Genomic DNA, 23399 nt, shown 5'->3' on the forward strand with positions numbered 1-23399 from the left:
ATCTCAATGCATTTAAGGGTTAAAAGAGAGAAATTAGTGTTAAAAAATAATCAGCAGTTTACTAAAGAAAGTTTTCACAAGTTAGCTCACTAACTTTTTTTCTATCAATTGTAAAGAAAAAGAAAAAAGAAAGTACATCAGGTGTTTGGAGGCGATTCAATAAATATACAATTACCTAACAATCACAGGGCCAGCTTACTTGTAATTCACTAAGAAGTGACTGTCTGAACACCCAGGTGGAATTACCAAGGAAACCGCGTGAAGGGGATGATTAATAACAAGAGAAGATGAAGTGAGCGAGTAAATGGGAGAGAAACAGAGGAAGCATACTGTTAGATCTACAAAAATCACAGATCTCTGATTTAAATACATATTTTCTGCTGTTTGAGCATGCCGGGAAACATCTGTCTCACTGAATCCTGTCACTTTCTTCTATCACAAAACTTTTACTTTGCTTTTCATATCAAGTCTCTGTTTATGTCCCCTGTTACTGGTTATCAGTGCAAATTCTGATTAGGGAACGCCGCTTTTGTATTTTATGTCATAATAAAATGACTCTGGCTGTAATGGTAGTGAAGGGAAATTATATGAAACCATATCCAAAGGTGCACCTGAGGTATTTGTGGAACAGTATTTGTTGCAGCTCTGCAGTGATGGGCTTTTCTTTATATGCCTTTTTATACTCAAACATCCTGCTATACTCACACTGAGACTGAAAGTGTCCATATGCTTACTCTTTAATCTGAGGAGATGTATATCTAAGGCTTCCTATGCAGCATAAACACAAAAAGCTGCTTGAATTCTCATTTTTCCAACCACATCTATAAATGGTACATAATTGGGCTCAAAGGAATTGTTTGTCATCTTTTACAGCTCCTGGCAAAGAAACAGTCACATAACCCCCCGTAAAACCCCAACGTATCATGTTTTACACTTCGGCTTTGTACGGATTAAACATTTGTGAAATATTATGTTAATAAGTTAACTTAAGAGGTGCTGGGAGGCAGGTAGTAAGCCTACTTTTGGACAGTGCCAGGCTAGCTGTTTCCCCCCTCTTGCGTCTTTATTCTAAGCTAAGATAATAGGATGCTTCTTTTCAGTCCCCTTCTGACTAAGAAAATAAACATATTCCACATTGCTTTACAGGTGTATGACATGCAAGTTGTATTTGACTGCTTGAATTGGAAAATATAATTGCTAGTGAGATGAACAATTATGATCTGAGAAGACATAATAATAAATTAGTGCAATTCTGATCTTGGACAAACGTTGCCATCTGGTGATGCAGTGTGTGTCCTTGGAGCTAAATAGAAACGGCATTTTACAGTACACTTTGAAACATTTGGTGTGTCACTGCTGTTGGCCTAGTTTCCCTGTCAAAATACTACTGTAATTTTGAAAAGTCAGTCAGAGTCATGATTAGCCTGACAACTCACCATTGGCCGGGCTCAATCCGAGGGGCGGGATCAACGGCTGTCTTTAAAATTCCCTCTGCACGTAGAGCTACAACCAGGTAGAGCATTGAAGAAGGTTGCGAAGCTAGTTGATAGATTAAACTTTTGCCGTATCCGGTCGGCAATACTCCGAACACATCTTCCTTTTTTAAGAATGATTTCAGTGTACTACAACAGGATGTAGAATAATTCTGCGGCACTGGAAGTCATCTACTCTGTGCTGTTTTAGGGAATGGACTGAACAAATGACAAGAATGGCTACGTATGAGCGAGTCACTTACAGATTAATGGGGAGAGAGGATATCTTTAATCAAGTCTGGGGCTCCTTCCTGATGGCAATAGAGGGGTTGTCTGTCTGAATATAAGGCACCGGTTCTGATCCAATCCAATATAGCGTTTGACTGGTAGAATAATGTATTGTAAGGTAAGGCACATGATGTTGTATTTTTTTTTTTTTCTTCTTCTTTCTGTATTCGTAAAACGGGACAGTGGATGATATAGATGTCATGTTAGTTGTGATGGTGACATAGGTTGTACTGTCTGTCAAAAATAGGGTGGTATGGCTTACGGCCATACCACCCTGAACACGCCCGAACTCGTTTGATCTCGGAAGCTAAGCAAGGTAGGGCCGGGTCAGTACTTGGATGGGAGACTGCCTGGGAATACCCGGTGCTGTAAGCTTATCTAGCTCTGGGGAGTTTACTCCCCGGAGTCCTTATGTTTCTTCTTCGCAGAGCTATGCTCTGTGATTCTCTGCAAATCCCGGCCGCATCCTGCTGCATCCTGCTGCATCCTGCTGCATCCACCCATGCTCTGCAGCGCCACGCTACATCCCGCAACGCCCTGCTGTGATGTTCCTATGCACAGAGTAGTCTGGATACGGTATAGGGGACAGCACTACTCAGTATGACACGATGTGCCCTGCTATGACATGAACTTCCACGATAACCTTCGACATCACTGTGACCTTTAATGTGACTATTATCGCCACTGTTCATCACACCCCCAACCGGCCCATCAGACACCGCCTACCAAGAGTCTGGGTCTGCCAAGGTTTCTTCCTAAAAGGGAGTTTTTCCTTGCCACTGTCGCGATAGCCACTGCTAATGCTTGCTCTTGAGGGAATTACTGTAATTGTTGGGGTTTTGGAAATTACAGAGTGTGGTCTAGACCTACTCTATCTGTAAAGTGTCTCGAGATAACTTTTGTTATGATTTGATACTATAAATAAAATTGAATTGAATTGAAAAATTGAATTGAAATTGAATTGAAAAAAAAAGAAAAAAAATAGAATGATTTCAGTGCCGTTCTTTGTTCTTTTCTCAAAGGAAAGCTTAACTCCAAAGTCTTCCAGAAGACCGCTGTTCCCAGCAGCAGCAGCAGCCATAAGCCCGCCCACCGACTCTATACACGATGTGATTGGCCTGACCAAAGTTTGGTTTTTCCAGCTCGCAAGCCAACGGACAGTGCCTAGACCCCCCCTGGCTGCAAAATAAATTTGCTGCCACTAGGGTGCGTCTACATTTCTAGGCTAAGTCATGATCAGAACCGAAACTAAACGTATCTTGGAAAAATAAAAACATAAAGATGCCCGAAAAAGAAACACGTAACAGTTCTTTCCCTTGGTAGTAAACTGTGGTTAACACTGGTTAAACGGGACACAATAATAGCAGTCAAATGTTTTACCACCCTATACCCTTATAAAAACACAATGACTAACCCCAAAACCCGTGTTGGTACATTTCAATACATTGTGGATAAGAGGGACACTCACGGAGACAGATGTTGTCGGTGAAGTATCCCAGGAAATTATCACAGTCTTCTCTCCGGCTCCCACTGGCTGAGCAGGAGCACCATGGAGCCACACTGGACGTGGAGTTGTCGACATAGTTGGGCGTTATTGTGCTTCCTGCAGAGAGACCGCACCAGGCCTCAATCAGTATTATATATTCATTGTCCTTTTGAGTTGTTTCACTGTATTCATAGTGCTTTATTATCTGAAACATGAATGGACACTGCATTTCCTATACGCTGGCCTGATGCACAAGGCTTATAATATTCTAGTAGTGTTGGTTAGCCTGGCTGTGCACTGACTCGTATGATATAATAGAGAGATTCTGATGAATACTCAAGAGAGTGTGATTTCAAGTGTTTTAATATATACAAGACAGGAATGAAAACGGAAATGTGTTTGTGCTGAGGGGCACCATTTGAGGTTCTTGAAATGCCTTAGGTTCGCTCTTCTTTCCAGTGTGTGTGGAAAAGAAGTGTCTGTTCTTTTTTCTTTTACGGACTGTTATAAAACAAATTTAACACACCTTGCATTGTGTAAAGAGCCTCTGTTTTTCTGTAATGAGAAATGTGTATGCTTCTGTAAAACCATGTTGATTCTTTGTCTTTTGGTTTAGAATTAGAAATTTCATTTTATTCTCCCACACACCCTTAACCTTTTTCTGTATTTGTCCCTGTAGCTAGCTATCACTCCTATACCTGCCTCTTTGTTGTTGCACATTCTTTACATTTCCTTCTCTAACACAGTATAGCACATATCTTCATTCACATCTCTTCCCCTCTCCACCCCTGTCCGTTTAATTTCTTTTATGCGTTTCCTCTCTGTGTATAATCTCTCAGGTGTGCACCTACCTATGAGCCCTGTGTAGGCGAGGAGGCAGGCTCCATGGTTCCCTTGCTTGCAGCCATTAGTAGAAGTTTCAGAGGGTTCACAATCGTACTGGAACTGTGCCAAGCGAGACCTAGTGAAGCAACGGGCACTGGTTACCAAGAACATGTTAGCTGCCTGTATTGTTTTATGTAAAAAAGTTTGCTGGGTCTTTTTTAATACATTCTTTCTACTATAACTTTCATTTAATTGGGAGTTTGCCCCTCTGACATGAAGAAATATTGTTGGACGTGGTGAAGACTGAAAGCATTGGACTGTAATGTGAAAGTGATAGAAAGAGTAATATATTTCATCCCCTAGACGTGGGATCATTAGTAAAGCCCTCTGAGTGTAATGGGGCTGTGAAAAATAATGGCCATGACCAGAGATAGCAATGAGCGATAACTCTTATCCATCTGGCTCTTTATCTGTGCTAAATATTTCATGTGTTATTCCAACAGGCTCTCTGGGGTGTTCTAACCAATGGTGGTAGAAAGCTTTAGGGTAAAACAGCAGGCAATTGTGTTGATTGAATGGCTGTTTATCTGGTTTCAAAGAGCCAAATATGTATGGTGATTATATTTAAAACCTATATCCAAGGAGTACTTGAATAAACTAGGAATGGTGAAACATTGGCTTTGCTGATTTGGGATACCTTGAGAAAAGAGAGAGTTCATTAAGCAAAATGAAACTGGGGATTTTGATGATATTAGAGCAATATGTTATTGTATCCATATGAGACTATGGCTAAGTGAGAAATAATTGTAATATATGTTATAGACATGAGAGAAAGACTGACATTGATATAAATGGGACCCAATTAGAAGCTTCCCATTTAGCTCCATTCTAACCTGCACACATAATCAGCGTTGCAGATCCTCATCTGTGTAATGCAGTTGGGTTTTTCCCCGCCTTCATAAGAGCAACTGGGTACAATAGTCTGCCTTCGACGCTCTGCACATGCTGTGTCCGTACAGGGGCAGAAGAGCAGTTCGTGTGTGTAGTCAGCAGGGACACGGTCAAAGAACCTGCGCAGAGCCTTATTGCATTTAGGGCGGTTGCACAGGCCCGACTTGGCAGTGGGTTTGATACAAGCTGAGACATATTCTGTGCGGAGCTTCTGGCACAAGTCGTCCACATTGCAAGCCTTGGCCGCATCCAGGCAGCGATTCACAGTTGTCATGCCAACATCTGAGTCTGTGGATAGAAGTAAGGTCAAAGACTATATATCAGTGCAAATATAATACCAACAGATCAAAATGGTTTTATGTTTATATGAATAAGAGCGTATGTGACTTATGTAGTCAGTTTATTCCACATGCTGAGATGTACTGTAATCTCATCTTGTTAGAAGTTTGAAAGTTGAGATGGGTAGTCTGGAATTAAAGATCAGCTTCAAGGTGAAATGTCTGTAAATAAACAATGGAGGCTCATTTCCTGAGGACCAGAATAACAAAATGAGTATTAGGAGTATAAGAGTGTGCTCTCTTTTCTTATGTTATGAAAAAAGACCCGATTCCTCTCCTAATACTCATTTTATAGTACTCAAAGTATTCAAGTACTCAAGTATAAACCAGTGGGATTCTTTGCATTATTTTATATACACATAACGTACAAGGATCAGAATGTAAATATTGCCATAACCCAGTTTGACCGCTGTTTTTATCGGCATAGCGATTAAAAACAATAGAGAAAAAATATATATCATAGAGATTTTTATGTTGTTTTGACATGATATATTGTCATATCTCCCAGCCCTAGTGCAGATGCGCAATCTGAATACAATTTTAGGGGTCTTCAATTTAATAGCCTCTTAACAATATCAATCTGGATGCTGAAATTGTGTTCAGATGACTGGTAATACATGTGTAACTGTGTCTAAAGAACAGAAGAGACCTCTATTTGCCTTGGGCATGCTTCCAGGGGAAATTCAGTCGAGTCATGTATTCATGCCAGAACAAAACATCTTCAAAGGGTAAAATTGTATAAAATAAGGTGAAACTTAATGAAAGTCAGTGAACTTGCCAGCTGTAATAGAGGCCAAGCGTACATAGTCGTAATCCCTATGCACTGTCTCATAGGGATAACGCTCCACCAGATTGAGTCCTGAAAGAAAAATACAGGTAAAAACATTGGCTTTAATGTTGTAATATCACAATTCATTTAAACTGTATGAAAAATAAAGAATTATCTAATGTTAATCATTTTCATTTAGCCACTGAAGCTCCAATCGACTAAATCATGGATAAAAGTCTGCCTATCTTTCATTTGTCATTTAGTTTTTAACGACTGGTGGTTCTTTAGCTACTGTATGTGAATAAAAGGTATGATTTTTAAACTTTATAGATTTTTTTTGGCAGTATGGACAGCTGTTATCCAGTAATCACTGACCATGTATGATGGATTGATGAAGGCTCCAGTAGATACTCAGACAGTTCTTCTCCTTCTTCATGCCCCGTTTACACTGGCAGCCATGTAAGGGGCTGGACAGCAGGGCGGACACTGCATTGGCACACTGGCTCCGGGCACCGGGGCCCAGCTTCACGCTGCCGTTACCCGCCACACACTGACGCAAAGTCCGCAGACGTGGACTACAAGTCTCATCACTTGAACACGAGTCTCCAGCCACCAAGCAGTCTCTGCCAGCCAGTATAACCTCTAACAGAGCTGTGAGAGAAAATCACAGAGCAGAGAGATGAGGGGGATCTGAGATGGCAGTTGTGGTGCAAGATGAGATGGAAAATAAAGAATAAAAAAGAAGTCAGCTTAAGCTGGACACAAATGTCAGGAATAAGAAAGGAAGAGTGCAGGAAAGTTAATATTTTGAGGGGTGGAAATGTGAACAGTTGTAAGGGGGTACTCAGCATTAAGTTAAATAAACTGGGTGGCTCATTGTGTAAATCTGTAAACGTGAGAATGCACTGGTGAGATTCTCTTGCAAATATTTAATCATTGCAGCACCCCTCTCATAACAACAAGTGAAAAATGTAATCAATGTAGTTGATGCATCTTATTGCTCTGTTGCTTCACAACTTGAGATGCATTATGCATCTTAAGTTTGGTGAAATCCAAGATATTGTGTGTGATGGCCTGTTTTCAGTCCACCATAGTTTCAAGATGAGGGACTCAGGGACAATCAAGAAATATTTGCTGTATGGTTCTGTATTTCGTGGTTTTAGCCATGCTAGCAGACCAGCTCTAGGGATGTAAATGTCTATCTGTCTTTCCACTTCTTTGGTCTAGACTTTAGACAAACATAATCTTAACAACTCCTGGATGAATTGCCATGAAATCTAGACAAACATTCATGGTCTCCAGAGGATGGCCTGACCACCCGCAGCAATTTGGGGTTCAGTGTCTTAACAAGAAACTTTGACATGTGGACAGGAGGAGCCTGGGATCAAACCCCCAATGCTGTGTGAGTGGCAGACGACCCAATCTACCTCATGCAACATGATGAGTCAATGCTGGCCCAGCTAGCGACTGGTAAAGTAGAATAAAGAAAAGCCCTTCAAGAAAACAAATTTCATACCAAATATTTTACAAGTGAAAGAGAAGAAAGTGAGTCTTAATAGGAATGATAACAGTCATCTCTCTTTGCATCCCAAACAGACTATTGTATAACACAGATCAGGTCTTTTGTCTGTGGTAGATTATTTCTTCCACACATATTTAGCCTTTCTCGTAATGAAGATAAAAAAACAACTAAACTCTATGAAGGGTTTTTGTATGAGCTGTTTTATCTAGGTATATTTTTGCATGACCTCTAATAAGTTTATAATAACTTGGCTTGAGTTCATTACAATGTATAACATGCTTTGGGACTGGCTAAATTACGCATTCTTACTAATTTCTTGTATTAAATGCATGCTGAATATGTGTGTATGCAGTTACTGTGTAAAAGTTCTTGAGTGGCAGCATTATACAAATGTAAAACCATGCTCTCATTGACCTTGTCCTGTGTACAGTTGCTTTGACGCCTACAGTTCTGCTGCATGAGTCAAGTCTATTAAGCAAGCCAGAGAACTTGAATAATAGGTGTGTGACTGGATATACAGAGAACATTAACAAGTGAAAGAACTATAGAATAGTATCCCTTGCTGTGGTGAAAAGCCCATGCAGTACCATGTCCGTTTATTGAACTTCATCTCAGTGCACCAACATAACCTTGTGAGAAGAGGGAAGAATGAGGGATGAAAAGAAAAAGTGTCATTTATGTTAAGTTGTGTCTATACTAGCAGTAGAGGTAGTTGTAGCGTTGTTAGTCAAACACTGAGGGAAGACAAATGGAAATGCATTATGACTGCATTATACAGTATGTCTCTTTGTTCTTCATTCTTGCAAACATCTGACATTGGAGGCAGATTAATATGGAATTCCAATGTAATTAAGTTCTGTGGCTTTTATTATCCTGCTGTGTATGTTGAGTTTGAGTCTAGTCGTAATCTCTGCCTTGATTATGTTCACAGGCAACGTTTGTTCGAGTGAACGAAGCTCTCTATATTCATAGAGACAGGGGTTTGCATACTGAGTCCTGTCTGGTTTAGGCAACAACAGCACTTTAGGTTTGGAAAAGATTGTGGTTTTGGTCAAATGTTGATAAGCACATTGTATCTCATGATTCCAGCAACTGCAGACTTTTTCTGTATTAAACCAGACCATGAAGTGGCCTGATGGATGACTAACTTTCTGGGTGAGTAACTTTCTTGCAACCAGCTGCGAACCAGGCCTTTTACAGTATATAATATGCAGCAATAGGAACTGTTCTTACAAAAACATAATCATACATCAAGATGTTGATCCCAGGTGTACAAATGAAATGTAGACCATTTGCAGTGTAACATTTTAATGGGCAACATTCTTTTGTTATAGAGCTCAAAAGCAATACAGATCCTTGCTGGAGGTAATTGCGCTGGAGGTGGAATTGTTGAAAAGAGCTGCCACCCATCTTTTGAGTCCATCTTCTCTTTCCCTCTCTGTGGGGTTTTTATACAAAAAGAGAAAATAAAGATGTTCTCTTTGTAGCCCTACACTGTCCATTAGTGTTTGTTGGTAGTGCTACTCATGAGTTGTCTCCTTAGAACTGGGAAGTATGATTAGATTTGTGTTCTTAGGTTATTCTGAAAATGTATGCCTAAGCATGACCTGCAATAAGACAAGAGGATCCCATTATTTAACACTTTAAATTCATACCACCTCAGTTTTCTCTCATAATGTCTTATACCCTCATCTGCTTAAATCAAACATTTTCAATTTCATGCTGCTTTCATCTGCTTACACTGTAGGTATTTATGGGGCAAAGTTGTCTCAGCTACTGTTTTACTCCAAAATACACACACACATACTCGAAGAAAGAAAGTAATAAACCAACACATTTTCTGTTTTGTCAACACTGTTCGATGTGCCTTTTACAGGTAAATCTTTACTCAAACCTCACAGGTGAACTGAGTCTCACTCACATCAGGAATAACTGAAGCTCTCATCCTTTATCAGCACGTCAGCTAAGTGCATCCAATACAGACATGTGGATACTGGGGGAAAGAAAATTCCAGCAAACGCCAATGTCCGACCAAGGCCAGATGGTCAGTTGCAAATTTAAGGCAGAGATCCCAGGCCCTTCCTGCTTTGTTGCAGTTTGTGCTGCCTGGGCTGAAGCTGGAATAGACACCATACATCATGAATGCAAATGAGCCACTTGATTTGACATTTCCAATAAGCCCGTCTCAATGTACCAGTGGGTTTAGCCAATTAACCATGTCAGTAATCAATGTGTTCTAAGGCTCAGTTAAGTCCTCAGTTTCCCTGCCACATAAATCACAGGAAGATTAGCTGACCAGTTACCTCTGCGCACCGACTTAATGGTCCACTTCAGGAGGGATAAAATGGAAAATTAAACTTAATGAAGTCAGCTGGAATGTAACCCTAACTCCTATATACAAAGCAGTGAGGCTGTGGATGAAAATGGTAATATATTGGTGCACTTAATAAGTATCACATTTGTTTCAGTACTCTTAAGATTTGTAAATTATCTTGATGGTTGGATTAAAGATAGCAACCTCACTTTCAAGTGATTAATCTCTAACACTGATGGCTGTCAAACAAAGTGTATTCAGCCACATGATTTAGACTAAGCTATTGCGTGTATGGTTTATGGTTCATTTGTCGTTTTTTAACGACTGGTGGTTCTTTAGCTTCTGTATGTGAATAAAAGGTATGATTTTTAAACTTTATAGATTTTTATTGGCAGTATGGACAGCTGTTATCCAGTAATCACTGACCATGTATGATGGACTGATGAAGGCTCCAGTAGATACGCAGGCAGTTCTTCTCCTTCTTCATGCCCCGTTTACACTGGCAGCCATGTAAGGGGCTGGACAGCAGGGCAGACACTGCATGGTTACTTCTGCATACTTTCAGCTAGAAAACTCAAAATTTGGAATGTTGAGATTGAGACATTATTGCAATAACCTTTCTTATTCGTACCATGTTTGGCTTTGAACCTGCAACAACTGTTTTTATGGCTACTTGGTGGCAGTGGAAATAGGTTGTGAACACAACATCGCCATCATCACCTTTTAAGTTGATATGGTGAACTTGTTAGCAAACATTTACCGGACAATGTTGTCAAGTTTCTTGGTCTTCACCAACTCAAAATATAAGTATCTGTCTCTTAAGCGCCACTATGTTCACCAGCTAGTCGCTAACTGTGTCTATGATGTAAAAATCAATGCAACAGGAGTTACATTTAGCAGTGACTGTCTTTTTGGTAGCAGGTCTTATATATACATATGTTGTTGGTCTTGTTACACAACTTGTCTTCCTTCAGTTCATGTTACTTTTGCTATCCCAGCTTATCAAGCAGTTGCAGTTGGAAAATAAGCTTTAATCAATCACATTTCTTTTCTTCAAAATCTACACTTTTCCAGTTCATGTGTTTTCCTTTTGAAATATGAACTTGAACTGAGGAGAAAGACATTTAGACTGTTAAATGTGCTTCGGCATTTTAATTCACTCATCAAAAGTCATTAAAATGTAAAAGGTAAGTGACACACTTTAATTATAATCCAAGTGAATATTTAATTTTATTTTATTCTTTTTTTGATCTCCTGCTGGTCACATTATAAGCTCCTGAAATATAGCACTTTTTATCGAGAGAGAAGTGAAGTTCATCATATTGTGAAAGTGATGTAGGTCCTTGTGTTTCCTATACATAGTTTGCTTCTAGGAGCTGAACATTTTAAAGTTACTGGCTTAAGTGAATATAAATTATTCAGTGTTTGAATAATCTTCACTGAGATATGGCCTGTATTATCTGTCATAAAATGTTGCTGTCTGGTACTCTGCCTAACACCACATTATTTGCTTTTATGGGACAAAAATTAGCTATTTCAGACATCAAAGCAGAATAGATTGAATTTGGCAGAATGAGACTGCAAAATAGCCATCTACATAAAAAAAGCAATGTCAGCTCCAATCATACTTCATATTAGACATCAAACAAATACTGCACGAAGACCTAGAAAAAGCGTAGTAATTTAACTTCAAAATATTAAATAAGAGAAGCATTTACACTTTCATCAGAAAAGACTGTGATCTTGATCATGCACACACATATCACTTAAGTATGCAATATGCAGTACCTGAGGCACCATGCAGGAAATATCATCAAAAGCCGGTAGTAAGGTCCGTTTAAGCCCTCCAAAATAACTCAGACCTATTAGTCTGCATTTTTTGGGCATATGTTAACACTCCAAATGGACTCAGACCCCTCTGAAACGAACCTCTTCCCGAGGAGGTCTGAGCACGGTTCCCTTCAAGTCCGCGTTGCATTTCTTTTCACCTGTGCATGGTGAACACAACACGCTTCAGTTTCGTTTTGCCTTTGGCCAATTTTTTTTAGCCCATCAGAGCTGAAGTGGACCAAAAAGAGAACTAAGTCCTCTTTCAAGAAAAGTGATAATGTGTTAATGCAAAAATAACTGAGTACCTTTTCTGTTGGTCCCCCTTTTGGTCCAATTTAAGAGGACTTACTTTGGTTCGTTTAAAGAGGACTATATGTGAAAACACCCTAGGAAACTGGAACAGAGGATGCTCTGGGGATGGAGGGACGACCAATGGCAGAGAGAAATAAACAATGTTCTTCTGAATGTTTGTGGTCCATGCTTTCAAACACAAGCAAGTTTATATTCACAGCCACTGTAATTAGATTATGTATAGGCTGCACCAAGTGCCACAAAGGCAAAATGCTATCATAGCAAGAACAGAACAAAAAGGAGCAGCTATTATAAGTATTGAACTGCACTACCACCAGAAACCAAGGGTCACCAAATCAACTAGGACTGAAATCTTAAGCACTACAACCGAACCACACACACATAAGTATCTTATTTGATTGAGAGGTCTGTCAAAGCACTAAAATCTGTATTCCTCTAAGTGACGTCTCACGTCTCTAAGATAACATCAGCTCCCAAATAGAAACCATTTAGTTCCCTGATAACCATCTCCCCTCCTCCACCAACACCACCACCCCGTCTTTGATCGATGCTTTCCCTCAGAGGAGCTTCGGCTACAGAGGAAATGGTCGTCCAGTTTGTAGGAAGCCAAGTCTAAACTCACCCTGCTTTTCACATCTCCAAACATGGACACAACATGACATTTTACTGAATAACAAATGCACATAATCCCTAAAATAATAAGTACCAGGCATTCAACTCCTAAAAACAAACAATATTGCATATGTCTGCTATTCTACATCCACTGTAATGAATTTAATAAAAAATGTAATAAACCAAATGTCTCAGCTTTAACTCCATCAGCTGCCTCTTGTTAATTATGCTGCTGACGTCTCTCCCCCAAGGCGCATGCATTGACTAATATACTTATTATTAATCACTCTCCATTACAAGAGGCAGGAGCATAATGCTGTTGTCTCACCATGTTTTAACACAGGCATGTTTTCTTTTCAAAAGTGCATCTCTCTTTCCTCTGTTTTTGTATTCTTGAATTTCACATTCTCACTGTGCAGTTTAAACCCCCCAACGTACGTACAAATTGATCCTGTAATACAAGGGCTGCTGTGTGAAGGGAGCGAATTGTAAACAAAAAATGATATATCTGAACGCACCGAAGATGATGGTTGTTATTCATGACCCGAATGGCTGCTTCAAGTAAGCACTATGTCAGTTTGATCCAAGGGCTAGATGCTGTCAGACTGACTGGCATTAAAGTTTGTTTTTGCTCTTCGAACTACGAGCTGACTAGTAACAGCGGAAGTCTCTCTCTCTCTCGCTCTCTGTCTCTCTCTCTCTCTCTCTCTCTTTCTCTCTCTCTCTCTCTCTGTGTTCAGGCATACTCCAACATTACTTACGTACTTACTTACTTACTTACTTACTTACTTACTTACTTACTTACTTACTTACTTATTTTCAAGTGAGTTGTAAGGACCTCAGGAAGAATAACACCTGCAATGCAGGAGCTAATGAGGATCCTAAATAAACAAACAGACTTGCCCACCACCTTCAACTTTATAGAAATAAAACCCACTTAGTTACATTTTGTGTATCAGCACCCAGTTCATTAAATAAAAAAAATCTTAATTTGTAAAATACTTACCAATACTTAGTCAGAGAACAGATGCTAAAATTATAAACTGAAGGTGTCTGCTCCACTCTGCGCGTCGCATGAGTTAGATTTCACTTATCACTTGACAAGAGGATAGTGGTGGAGGATTTAGTGTAAAAACTTAAAGCCAATGCCCCTATTTGGCAATATTTCTGATTTAAACCCAATGCAAACCATTGGGAACCTGATAACGTTAATCAGGCAATCTGTAAACTGTCTGATAAAGGTGGCAGCATCTGGAGGCAACACTAATCTACACACACACCTTCAAGTGCACCACAAAAGTGAGACTGCTGCTGCAGCAAAAGCTCGACCGAAGAGTTCAGAGATCAAAGTAAGTGCTCTACAGATATTGTGCATCATTGATGAATAATATCTTTTCTTGTAAAATGTCGGGTGTAATCGATAACACCAGGTTTGTCACGAGTTTATTAACCTGTGGGAACATTTCCTCACTGTGGCACCCCTAGTACACAGGCAGCTGGAAGGTTAAGGAATTTGGGATTTAAAGGAGCATTAAATATTATGTATTACGTTAATCAACCTCTATTAGCAACTTTGACAGGACTCAGGCAGTGGCGTTCAGTTAAAGTAAAAGGAGATCATATCACTGCCGGGTAACTACAGGGTAAGAATGAAGATTTAGAGCATACGGTTTAGTGAATAGACTTTTTCTTAACATAATCTCTGTTGCTTAGAGAACAGGAGCAGCACCTTAAATACTTAATCAACTGTGACTGGCTAGGGGAGGAGTTTATAGGCCTGGCTATTGGGTTCAACCCAACAGGAACCATGCTGATCTTAAGCAGGTATAATGTTTATCATGTTCTTAGTTTAGTGTATTATCATGCTAGTTTTTGCTAATTAGCAACAAAGACAATGTTCAGCTGAGGCTGATTGGAATGTAATTTGTTGTTTTTTGTTTATAAACCTAAGTATTCGTCAAATTAAAATACTGACCAGATGATGGCCATAGATGAAAAATCAGGGGATCACCAAAGTGATTATTCATCCTGAGAGGGAAATTAGTGTCTGTAACAAATGGCAATCCATCCAAAAGTTGTTGAAACATTTCACTTAGAACCACAAATGTCAACATTGTGGTTCTGCAAGATAAAAAGTCAGTGGGACCATCAAAGTCAGCAGGATACATCATGTGGGAACCACGAATGTCTTCACAAAATTTGGGCCAATCCATCAAGTAGATGTTGAGATATTTCAGACCTACTGTTGGTGCTAGATAATAAGTCAGGGGATCATTAGGCAATAGGAATGTCTATTCAACATTTCATGGCTCAATTTATGCCATCCATAGCGCCACGGTGCTATTATGGCTAAAAAAAGAACCTGCAGTGACAATAAGCAGAGCACAATACAGAGCTCTTCCCTGTACATATGCATATATCAGTCCCTCCAGAAAAATGTGATTATGGAATTGCATAATTCAACTAAAATGCTAGTTAACATTAGTAATTAAACTTAAACAGCTCATGTTAGTCGAAACTGACTGTGAGCTTCTCCTGTACTATACGGTAATTCCTCTGCTATGCGACAGTAAGTCGCATGGCTATGACACAATCGTTAGCCTATTTTTACAAAAACATCTACTACGGAGCCATAACGTGAGGTACAAGGTAATGGAGCCTTTTATACATTGTCGTGTTTCTTTAGAAATAAACAATAGACAAATAGAGTCTTTAAACGCTTCAGATGTAAAGTTATTCGCTGTCAAAGTGACGTCAAAATGAATGGCAGTCAATGGAATGCTAATGGGAGGTGATCGTTTTGTAGCATCAAAATGGCGCCATAGGAGGTTTGAGTTCTGAAGCAAAGCTTACCCCTTGGGTGTTGGGGGAATCACATTTTTTATGCAATTTCATCGCATAAAATTGCATAAATATCCCGCATATTCCATCACATTTTTTAAGAAAACGTGCCGCATAATCAGGGATTTTTGCCTGCAACAATCACAAAAAAACTGCATTTTCCTGGAAGGACTGATATATACAGTTTTTATAGCAGGCTGACTGTGATCAGGAAAAGTGGAAATGAATAAAGTGAGTGATGAAATATAATATACAATATTATTCTTTGAGGTTGTTTGACCTGTAATATGTAATATCCAAAGGCACATTTCTAAACTTTAAATTACTTTTGTGGGCTCAGCTGTACTGCCTTTATTGTTGTCTTTTTTTCATCTTTACATCATTTTATCTCCCTGTGTTTTTAAAGCACTTCGTGAACTAATTTTAACAGGAGTCCTATAAACTAAATTATTATCATCAAATCATCATCATTGCCTAGTTGATGTTTGGTAATGATCACTGTCTGATGATTCACAGGTGTAAGTGGGATAAATTAAAACTATGTGTGCTGTACAGTAAATTGCGACAGACGTGCAGTTGTCAGAGGATCACCGCTTTGGTGCTGCAGGAGACTCTTGTGAAACTGTGGTTCTTCTTTGCCATTCTCATTGAATGATCTATAGACTGGTTGAGGATACTGATGTATGCATGTACATACAGTAGATGATATTGTGAAAACATATTTGATTAATCTAATACAAAAAAAATTGTTTATTGTTTGCCTTTGTGCAATAATAGTTGTGAACCTACACCAAGTTGTAAGCATCTTGATCTTGGTTGGCTTAACATTGCTTACAATGAAACATTAGAAGGGCCAGCTTTACCTGAAACCAATGGTCTGGCAAAAACATCAGGTTTCATTGATAGACACCTGAAAAACAGTTGTTGCTCTGGTGTAAACATTTCATGTAAATGTTTAACCTAACCTGAAAAAAGGCGGCCGAAAAATTTCAGCCTCAGTCACTCCATTGTTTTCCTCACTCTGTTATTGTCACTGAAGTGAAACAGACGCAACATACTCCACCAATGTGTGTGTTCTGCAAAAGCCTTTAACTGTTCTTCCTCAGGTAGTTTCTAAAAGCTTTCTGAACCACCCAAAGCTTACATCACTGGCAGGCTGAAATATTCTTAAAGCCCTGGGCCAAGTGCCAAAATTCAGGCCGGCACAACAACCACCCACCTGCTGACACATAGAAACACACATATGAGCAGACTACAAATCCACAGCTTGATTTGTTCCTGTTCAGCCATAAGAAGACTACAGGACAAAGGCTCTGTTGGAGGCTCACTCCTATAAAACATAATTAGTGGCAGACAAATTGTTCCAGGTAGCAAATCTCAAAACCGACAATAAAAAAAATTCTCCCAACTGAGGAAAACCAATGCAGACACAGTAAGACAAAGCAGTTACATTAGGAGTTTTCAGGCAGGAACATTTTTTTTTAAATTCCAAGAACACATTTTCTAAAAACCTCCGCACAGCAAAAAACTAGCAATGATCGTAGTTCTTAGGATGCCTTTTTGAGGGACTTTTTAGATCTAGCTATCTTAGAGTAGCTCCTCTCCCAGCACAGTAAGAACTTTGAGTGACGTACAGTAAGTGTACGGTGATTGGTCCAGACACAAGTGTACACCAATGATTGGTTCAAACACATGAGTCAAATTTAACAACTTAATGCTTCATCCACACCCTCTTGTCACAGTGTAGAAAGCACATTGCCAGATGAGTGATAACTTTGTTCTGTTCATTTTCTGAAACCAGAGTAGCATGGAAGCGTGGCACAATTAGCAAGCTAGCGTTAATCCCCAGAACTGTTTGTTCTAAACAATGGTAATAGTATTTGCACTCAGGCCTTCTTTGTTATCTAAGAATATGTCCACAGTATGCTGGCTGAATCTGAAAAAGCCTTTTGGGTTATTTTTGTAAAGATATCTGTCCATCAAAACAACAAGAAAAAGCCAAATCTCTTCTACTTTTTACTCTTTCAGTTGGCATACTACAATGGTGTGTTTTAATATTTACATATTTTATGAACCAGTAATTTCAGTTCTTCTGCACAGAGACTAGGGCTGTAACTAACTGTAATTATCATCATTTATGCATCTTCAGATTGTTTTCTAAAATAATTAATCATTTAGTTTTTTTTTTTAAATCCCAATACAATTCAGAGCCCAAGACGAGGTCTTGATTGTTTTGTCCAGTCCAAAACCCAAATATATTTAATTTACTATCAAGAAGACAAAAAAAATATTCACATTTTTGGAATCTGGAACCAATTAATTTTTGCGTTTTTGCTAAAAGAAAAAGACTTTAAGAGCGATTAATGAATTATCAAAATTGCTACATATTTTCTGTCTACCAACTAATCATTTCAATTGAGACAACAATCACTTTTTACTGATGGCAAAGTTATCCGACAAAAATACAGATAACATTTTTATTGAAATTTAAACTGACTGAGCAGGAGGCATCCTGCAGTTCAGCATACCAACAGTATTCTGTATTTGCAGGAGAACTGGAAAAAGAGAGGCTTCAAGTGGATATTTAATAAAAATAAGGTTGAAAGTTGTTTTGGTAAAATATATTATTTTAGATATCTACATGTATGTATTCCGCTAAAAGTAGTCCAGTTACAGTAATTGATACCTTTGTCATTTGCTGGAGAGACTATGTTCCAGTCGTAACCAAGCATAGGGCTTTTAAAATTTATATGCAACTTGTCACTGTTACTGAAAAAGATAATTATGTAATTATAAAAGCTTTTCTTTTGATATGCAGAACAGTTTCCATCAAACGGAAAGTTACATTTAATTAATTTTCCCAGATAAAATGAAGGCTGTTTATTCATGGACAATACTTAGAGTGTGTGTGTGTTTGTGTGTGTGTGTTTGTGTGTGTGTGTGTGTGTGTGTGTGTGTGTGTGTGTGTGTGTGTGTGTGTGTGTGTGTGTGTGTGTGTGTGTGTGTGTGTGTGTGTGTGTGTGTTAGTGTGTGTGTGTGTGTGTGTGTGTGTTAGTGTGTGTGTGCGCGCGTGAGTGCGTCAGTTTGTCTAAGTGAAGACTTGTCAAGTTAGGTCTCAATGTCACACACTTTCACTTAGTGTGAAAGTGCTGGCTGTCTGCAGCACTGAGCAAATGATGGGTCTTTTCAAATATAGGGTGTAGAACACAGTGCACATACTGAACCTGATTCATAAAAAAAATGTGGCTGTCACACTGCAAGATGGTTGCTAGTCATGTCTTGCTTATATAATATCTTTCCTAATAAACAGGCACCAAACTTATTAACATTGCAATTGCTCCTCTCACCAGTCTTACGATGACTAAATTCTCACTGTGTCGTCTTTGGGTGGCAGACGGCAGTAGCTCGTCTGTGGGGACTTGGCTTGGGAACCGGAGAGTGGCCAGTTCAAGTTCTGCATGGGCCACATTATGGAGTGTGGACTCGTAGCTGGAGAGTTCACCTCCTGGGCACTGCTGAGGTGCCCTTGAGCAACCGGCACCGGACCCCTAAATGCCTATAGACATGCTTGGCACTGATGCATGTCTATAGGTAGTGTATTTCAGGCCTATGTGTGTAACAACAACAGAGTGTAAGAATGTAATTTCCCCAATGAGGGATTCATAAAATACGTCTTCTTCTAATCTACAACACCTGTTCTCTGAGAGGAAATCAAACCCAGAGCCTTTGATTAGTTGTGCTAAGCACTGAGCCAACCCGTCCCTAAGCAAAATCCACATTTACTTGAGAAGTTTAATTGCCCCTAAGCTAAAGCTTGCAACTCTAAGATTTTCAGAGAGTGCTGTATTACTGCCTCTGCCTCATACAGGCTCTCCTTCCCTCCTTTGTTAACACTAAAATACAGTTTTTTCCAACTGCTTACACACGTTTTCAAAACTATGTCTCCTTTTTTCAAAGCTCTACACACAATTCCCAAAACTGCACACACAAAATGCAAAATGCCTCACATCTCCTTCAAAATTAAACACTGCATTTAAAATACCATAAACACATCTCAAAATGAAGCATTTGCATCAAATGGCAAACACTTTTTTCATAATACTAAATTTTTGGATATACCATGTACACACTGTTGTTCTAAATCTAAAGCTCTTTTGTCTTTCATAGGCTTATATCTACAATGTTCTAGAGAGAAAGTAGTCTGCTGAAAGTGGTTGAAAAGTGCACTGTAAAAAACAATGTAATGTTACAGTAAAACAGAAAATATGTATTGGGCAAAACATTACGTCTGTAAGAGTAGCCCAATGTTGTATACAGTAGCATGACACAAGAAAAAAAAAGTATAAACATATGTAAGACAAAGGTATCATTTTTAGAATAAAGAATATGTGTGTTTGTGTGTGTGTGTGTGTGTGTGTGTGTGTTGTGAGTGTTGTGAGTGTTTGTGCATGCTTGTGTGTGGGCGGGGGGGGGACAGAATTGTATGCACTTTGATTGATTTGTAATGCTGAAATAGTCATTGGATAGTTGCATGCAGTATGGACGCCACTGTAAAGCTACTCAAGATGGGCTTCTCTCCCTGATATCATCAGAAATGGCTCTCCTTCTTACTCTTCTTCCCTCCTCCTCCTCGTTGTTATCCCCTGTCTCTCCCTCCTCCTCCTCTTGCTCTCTGTCTATTGTTGGCATCCATTGTTCCAAACAGGTAATCTGACCTTTGGCCTCTGTATAGGCCTATACTAAAGCAATGATTGGTTAGTGTTCAGTTATGACATAATGTGTTTGCACATGTGAGGAGTGTGTGTGTGTGCCCTGGTAAATAAGTGTAGCGTTTTGATTGGTTGTGTTTAGAAATGGATAGCAAGTCACTTCTTGTTAGATTTTTGTGTCTTAGGTAGAGAATTGTGTTTAATGTTTTGAAAAAAGTGTTTTATGCAATTGAAAGCTGAGTGAAAGGCTGAGAAATAGCTTATGGTTTTGGAGATTTGCTGTGTAGTTTTGCACTTTGAGTGAGAGGTTTCAAAAATCGTGTGACATGAAAAGATTTTGTGTGTAAGCAGTTGGAAAAAACTGTAACAATCATACTATATCTAAGGTGATTAAACTTCCACGGAAAGGGGAGTATCTAACTAAGTGTATAGCTAAGATTATCTAAGATTGAGTGATGAGAGAGCCAGAGGGAGAAGAGCTCACGACATTCAAAACACACAAGCACTATTTATTTTGACAAGGTAAATAGTTATATATTTGATCGGCAACTGTGTATTCAAAATCAAAATCAATGTAACGTGCCGTTTGCTTATGGCGAGGCAAAGCAAGCAGCTTAAATGTATTTTTATTTTCATAGAAGGGTCTCCGCTCTCTGCTGTCACATCTCTACCTCTCTCACCCACACTCAAGTGAGGGAGCGTTACCGCCGCGTGTGGCAAATGTCAGAGCTAACATTAGCATTGATGTAAAAATGCTAATACATCAGTGAATGCACGGGCAATTATATGTTATCCCCGCAGTTGTGGTGTTGAAAAAATATCCAGTCCTTTTTGTCTGAGACCGAGTCAACAATGCGGTCTATTTTGTGACGAGACCGAGTACTAAAATACTGACGAGGGTTACCAACCTGTCTTCGCTGACCGGAAGAGCTCACAGACGGGGTTGAGACCTTAAACAAAGTGAGGGGAAGAGAGGAGGACTAATGGTAGGCTTACTTCTTATCGGCTATCACTACGTAGCATTTTCCTTGCCAACGTACGTAAAAAATAATGTAATGTAATTAAGTAATTGACATGAAATTAGATTGAATAATATGTAATTAAATAACATAGCAAAAGTAATTAACCATAATATAAATTATATTTACAGTTTTTTACAATTGCTTACACACTAAAATTAAAACTTTCCCACAAGTAGCAAAACATTACACTCAAGAAGCAAAACACTAGCCTAGATCTGCACAACTGTAAGCACATTGTCAGCTTCACACTTTTTGCAAAACATCACACACAGTGATTTGCAAAACACTAAACACACTTGTATGCATTTGACACAGACATTTATCATGATGTCATTTCCTTGCAATTTCAAAGCAAAGGCTTTCAAATGAACACACCCATGAACCAATTGGTTAAACACAGCCACCAGGTATGAAAACACATGATTGCTTAATTGTAGACACACCAGTCAGGTTTAAGCACTATATAAAATGCAGCAGGTAAGTTCACCTGCCCTCAACCAAAATGGAAGGAGTCAGAAGAAGAAGACTGAGAGTGAGAGGGAGAATCCACAGAGGAGGAGAAGGAGGTAGAGGAAGAGGAAGAGGCCCACCCAGAGGTAGAGGCCGAGGTGGAGGTAGAGGAAGAGGGAGAGGGAGACCTGAAGCCGGAGAATATGCTCAAAGAAGAAGAGGACCAAATTTATCAAATGAAAGTTGCGCAACACTAGTGGACCATGTTGTGAACCACGGATTGATGCTGAGGGAGGCTGGACTAAGAGTCAGTCAAATCTTAGTAGATATACAGTGGCATCTGTCATGAGGACATTTCGAGGGAAGGAAACAGGAAATCTGTCTACAGTTACAGTAATCAGCTGCTCATTGTATGCACCATATCAGCACTTTTGATAATCCTCCCTGTGACATTTGAGGATTGAGGGTCGAGAACGACAAGGAGGAAGGGGGCCCATATTCATGCGAGGGTTTACGATCTCCGGCCCCAGGCTCAGGTACCCCTCATTGAGGCCATGGAGGACGCCTGTGACCAAGTCGACGCCGCAGCTGCGCAAGGATGGATTCGACATTCAAGACGGTTGTCTTGCCAATGAGGATGTTTGCCTGTGATGTTGATGAAATTATCTGGCCAGATCAAGCTAGGCGAAGTATTTTTAGTATTTTTCTGTGTATTTCTGTGTATTTTTGTGATTGTAACCTGTACTGGATACCGTATTTTATGTTTGTCTGTTGTTTGCTGAGCTAACAGTGTTAGGTAAACAACTGTAGTAGCATGAAAACTGGGACATGTTTTGTTGTGATTCTCCATGTTGACATGTTGACTGATTTGGGTATATGGAGAGAAATAAATTATATTTTCCTCAGTCTGCAGCATTGGTCTAGTGTAGTGTGTGGTGAACTTATTGTAAATTTGCACTTTCTCTGTGTACTCTAATCACTGAGAAGTAGAATTGCTAAAAGTGTTTTAGGTTAGCAACAGCAGTATGTAACTGGTTTAAACAGGATTAAGTAATATGGAACGTGTGTGTTTCATATGGTAACAAAATATGTTTTTTATAAATTAGTGTATAGTTTTTGCAAGAGTGTTTCATTTTGCAAAGGGTCTGAGGTGTTCTGCTAATTGGGTGTGTGGTTGTGCTAATTGTGTGTAGTGTTTTGAAAAAGACTGTCCCTGTTTTCAAAATTGTGCTTAAGCAATTGAAAAAAACTGTAAGTGTGACCATAATATAAATACAATTTTCACGGAAACATGGTGCATGTGCATGTTTTCCCCGTGGTTGACTTCATGGACGATGATTGTGACGCCACGAACCCTTCCCCTCTCATACACATTGGCCAACTCTGGCAGGTTCACTTCTTCCTTGTTTTTCAACATCAAATTTAAAAAAAATAATGTTGGCAAATTTGCAGGTCGCACATGTGTGAGTAGTTGTAAAAAGTACTTGCACTGTCTCAAAAAATTGTCACAAAATGCAACTATTTGGTCGACCATTTGAATCGATGACCGATTGTTTTTCCTATGCCGATATTGAGCCGATTTTAACTAACTTACTATCAGAACTAAGATGTTATAAAATGAAATCTAGAATCTGCGCTCTACTTTACAGTAGATGCCA

At 39.2% G+C, this 23399-nt stretch overlaps 1 protein-coding gene and 1 non-coding gene across 4 annotated transcripts in view; one reads left to right on the forward strand and one right to left on the reverse strand.

Annotated features, from left to right (window-relative positions):
• Positions 1 to 23399, reverse strand: part of gfra4b (GDNF family receptor alpha 4b) — a 45889-nt gene that overhangs the window by 5647 nt on the left and 16843 nt on the right. The window contains exons 2-7 of one of the 3 annotated variants that reach the window (XM_039814295.1): positions 10392 to 10483; positions 6505 to 6780; positions 6139 to 6219; positions 4965 to 5310; positions 4098 to 4207; positions 3229 to 3363 (exon numbers count right to left, since the gene is read on the reverse strand). In XM_039814295.1, coding sequence (XP_039670229.1) covers positions 3229 to 3363; positions 4098 to 4207; positions 4965 to 5310; positions 6139 to 6219; positions 6505 to 6780; positions 10392 to 10452 — 1009 coding nt within the window. In that variant the 5' untranslated portion in view covers positions 10453 to 10483. Of the gene's footprint in view, positions 1 to 3228; positions 3364 to 4097; positions 4208 to 4964; positions 5311 to 6138; positions 6220 to 6504; positions 6781 to 10391; positions 10539 to 23399 lie in introns of all 3 variants that reach the window. The other 2 variants (XM_039814294.1, XM_039814296.1) reach the window with 2 other exon arrangements.
• Positions 2017 to 2135, forward strand: LOC120567492. The gene has a single exon (XR_005640585.1). It is a non-coding gene; the product is annotated as a 5S ribosomal RNA (ribosomal RNA).

This window comes from Perca fluviatilis, chromosome 10 (assembly GCF_010015445.1).
Source record: "Perca fluviatilis chromosome 10, GENO_Pfluv_1.0, whole genome shotgun sequence".
Classification (NCBI taxonomy): Eukaryota; Metazoa; Chordata; class Actinopteri; order Perciformes; family Percidae; genus Perca; species Perca fluviatilis.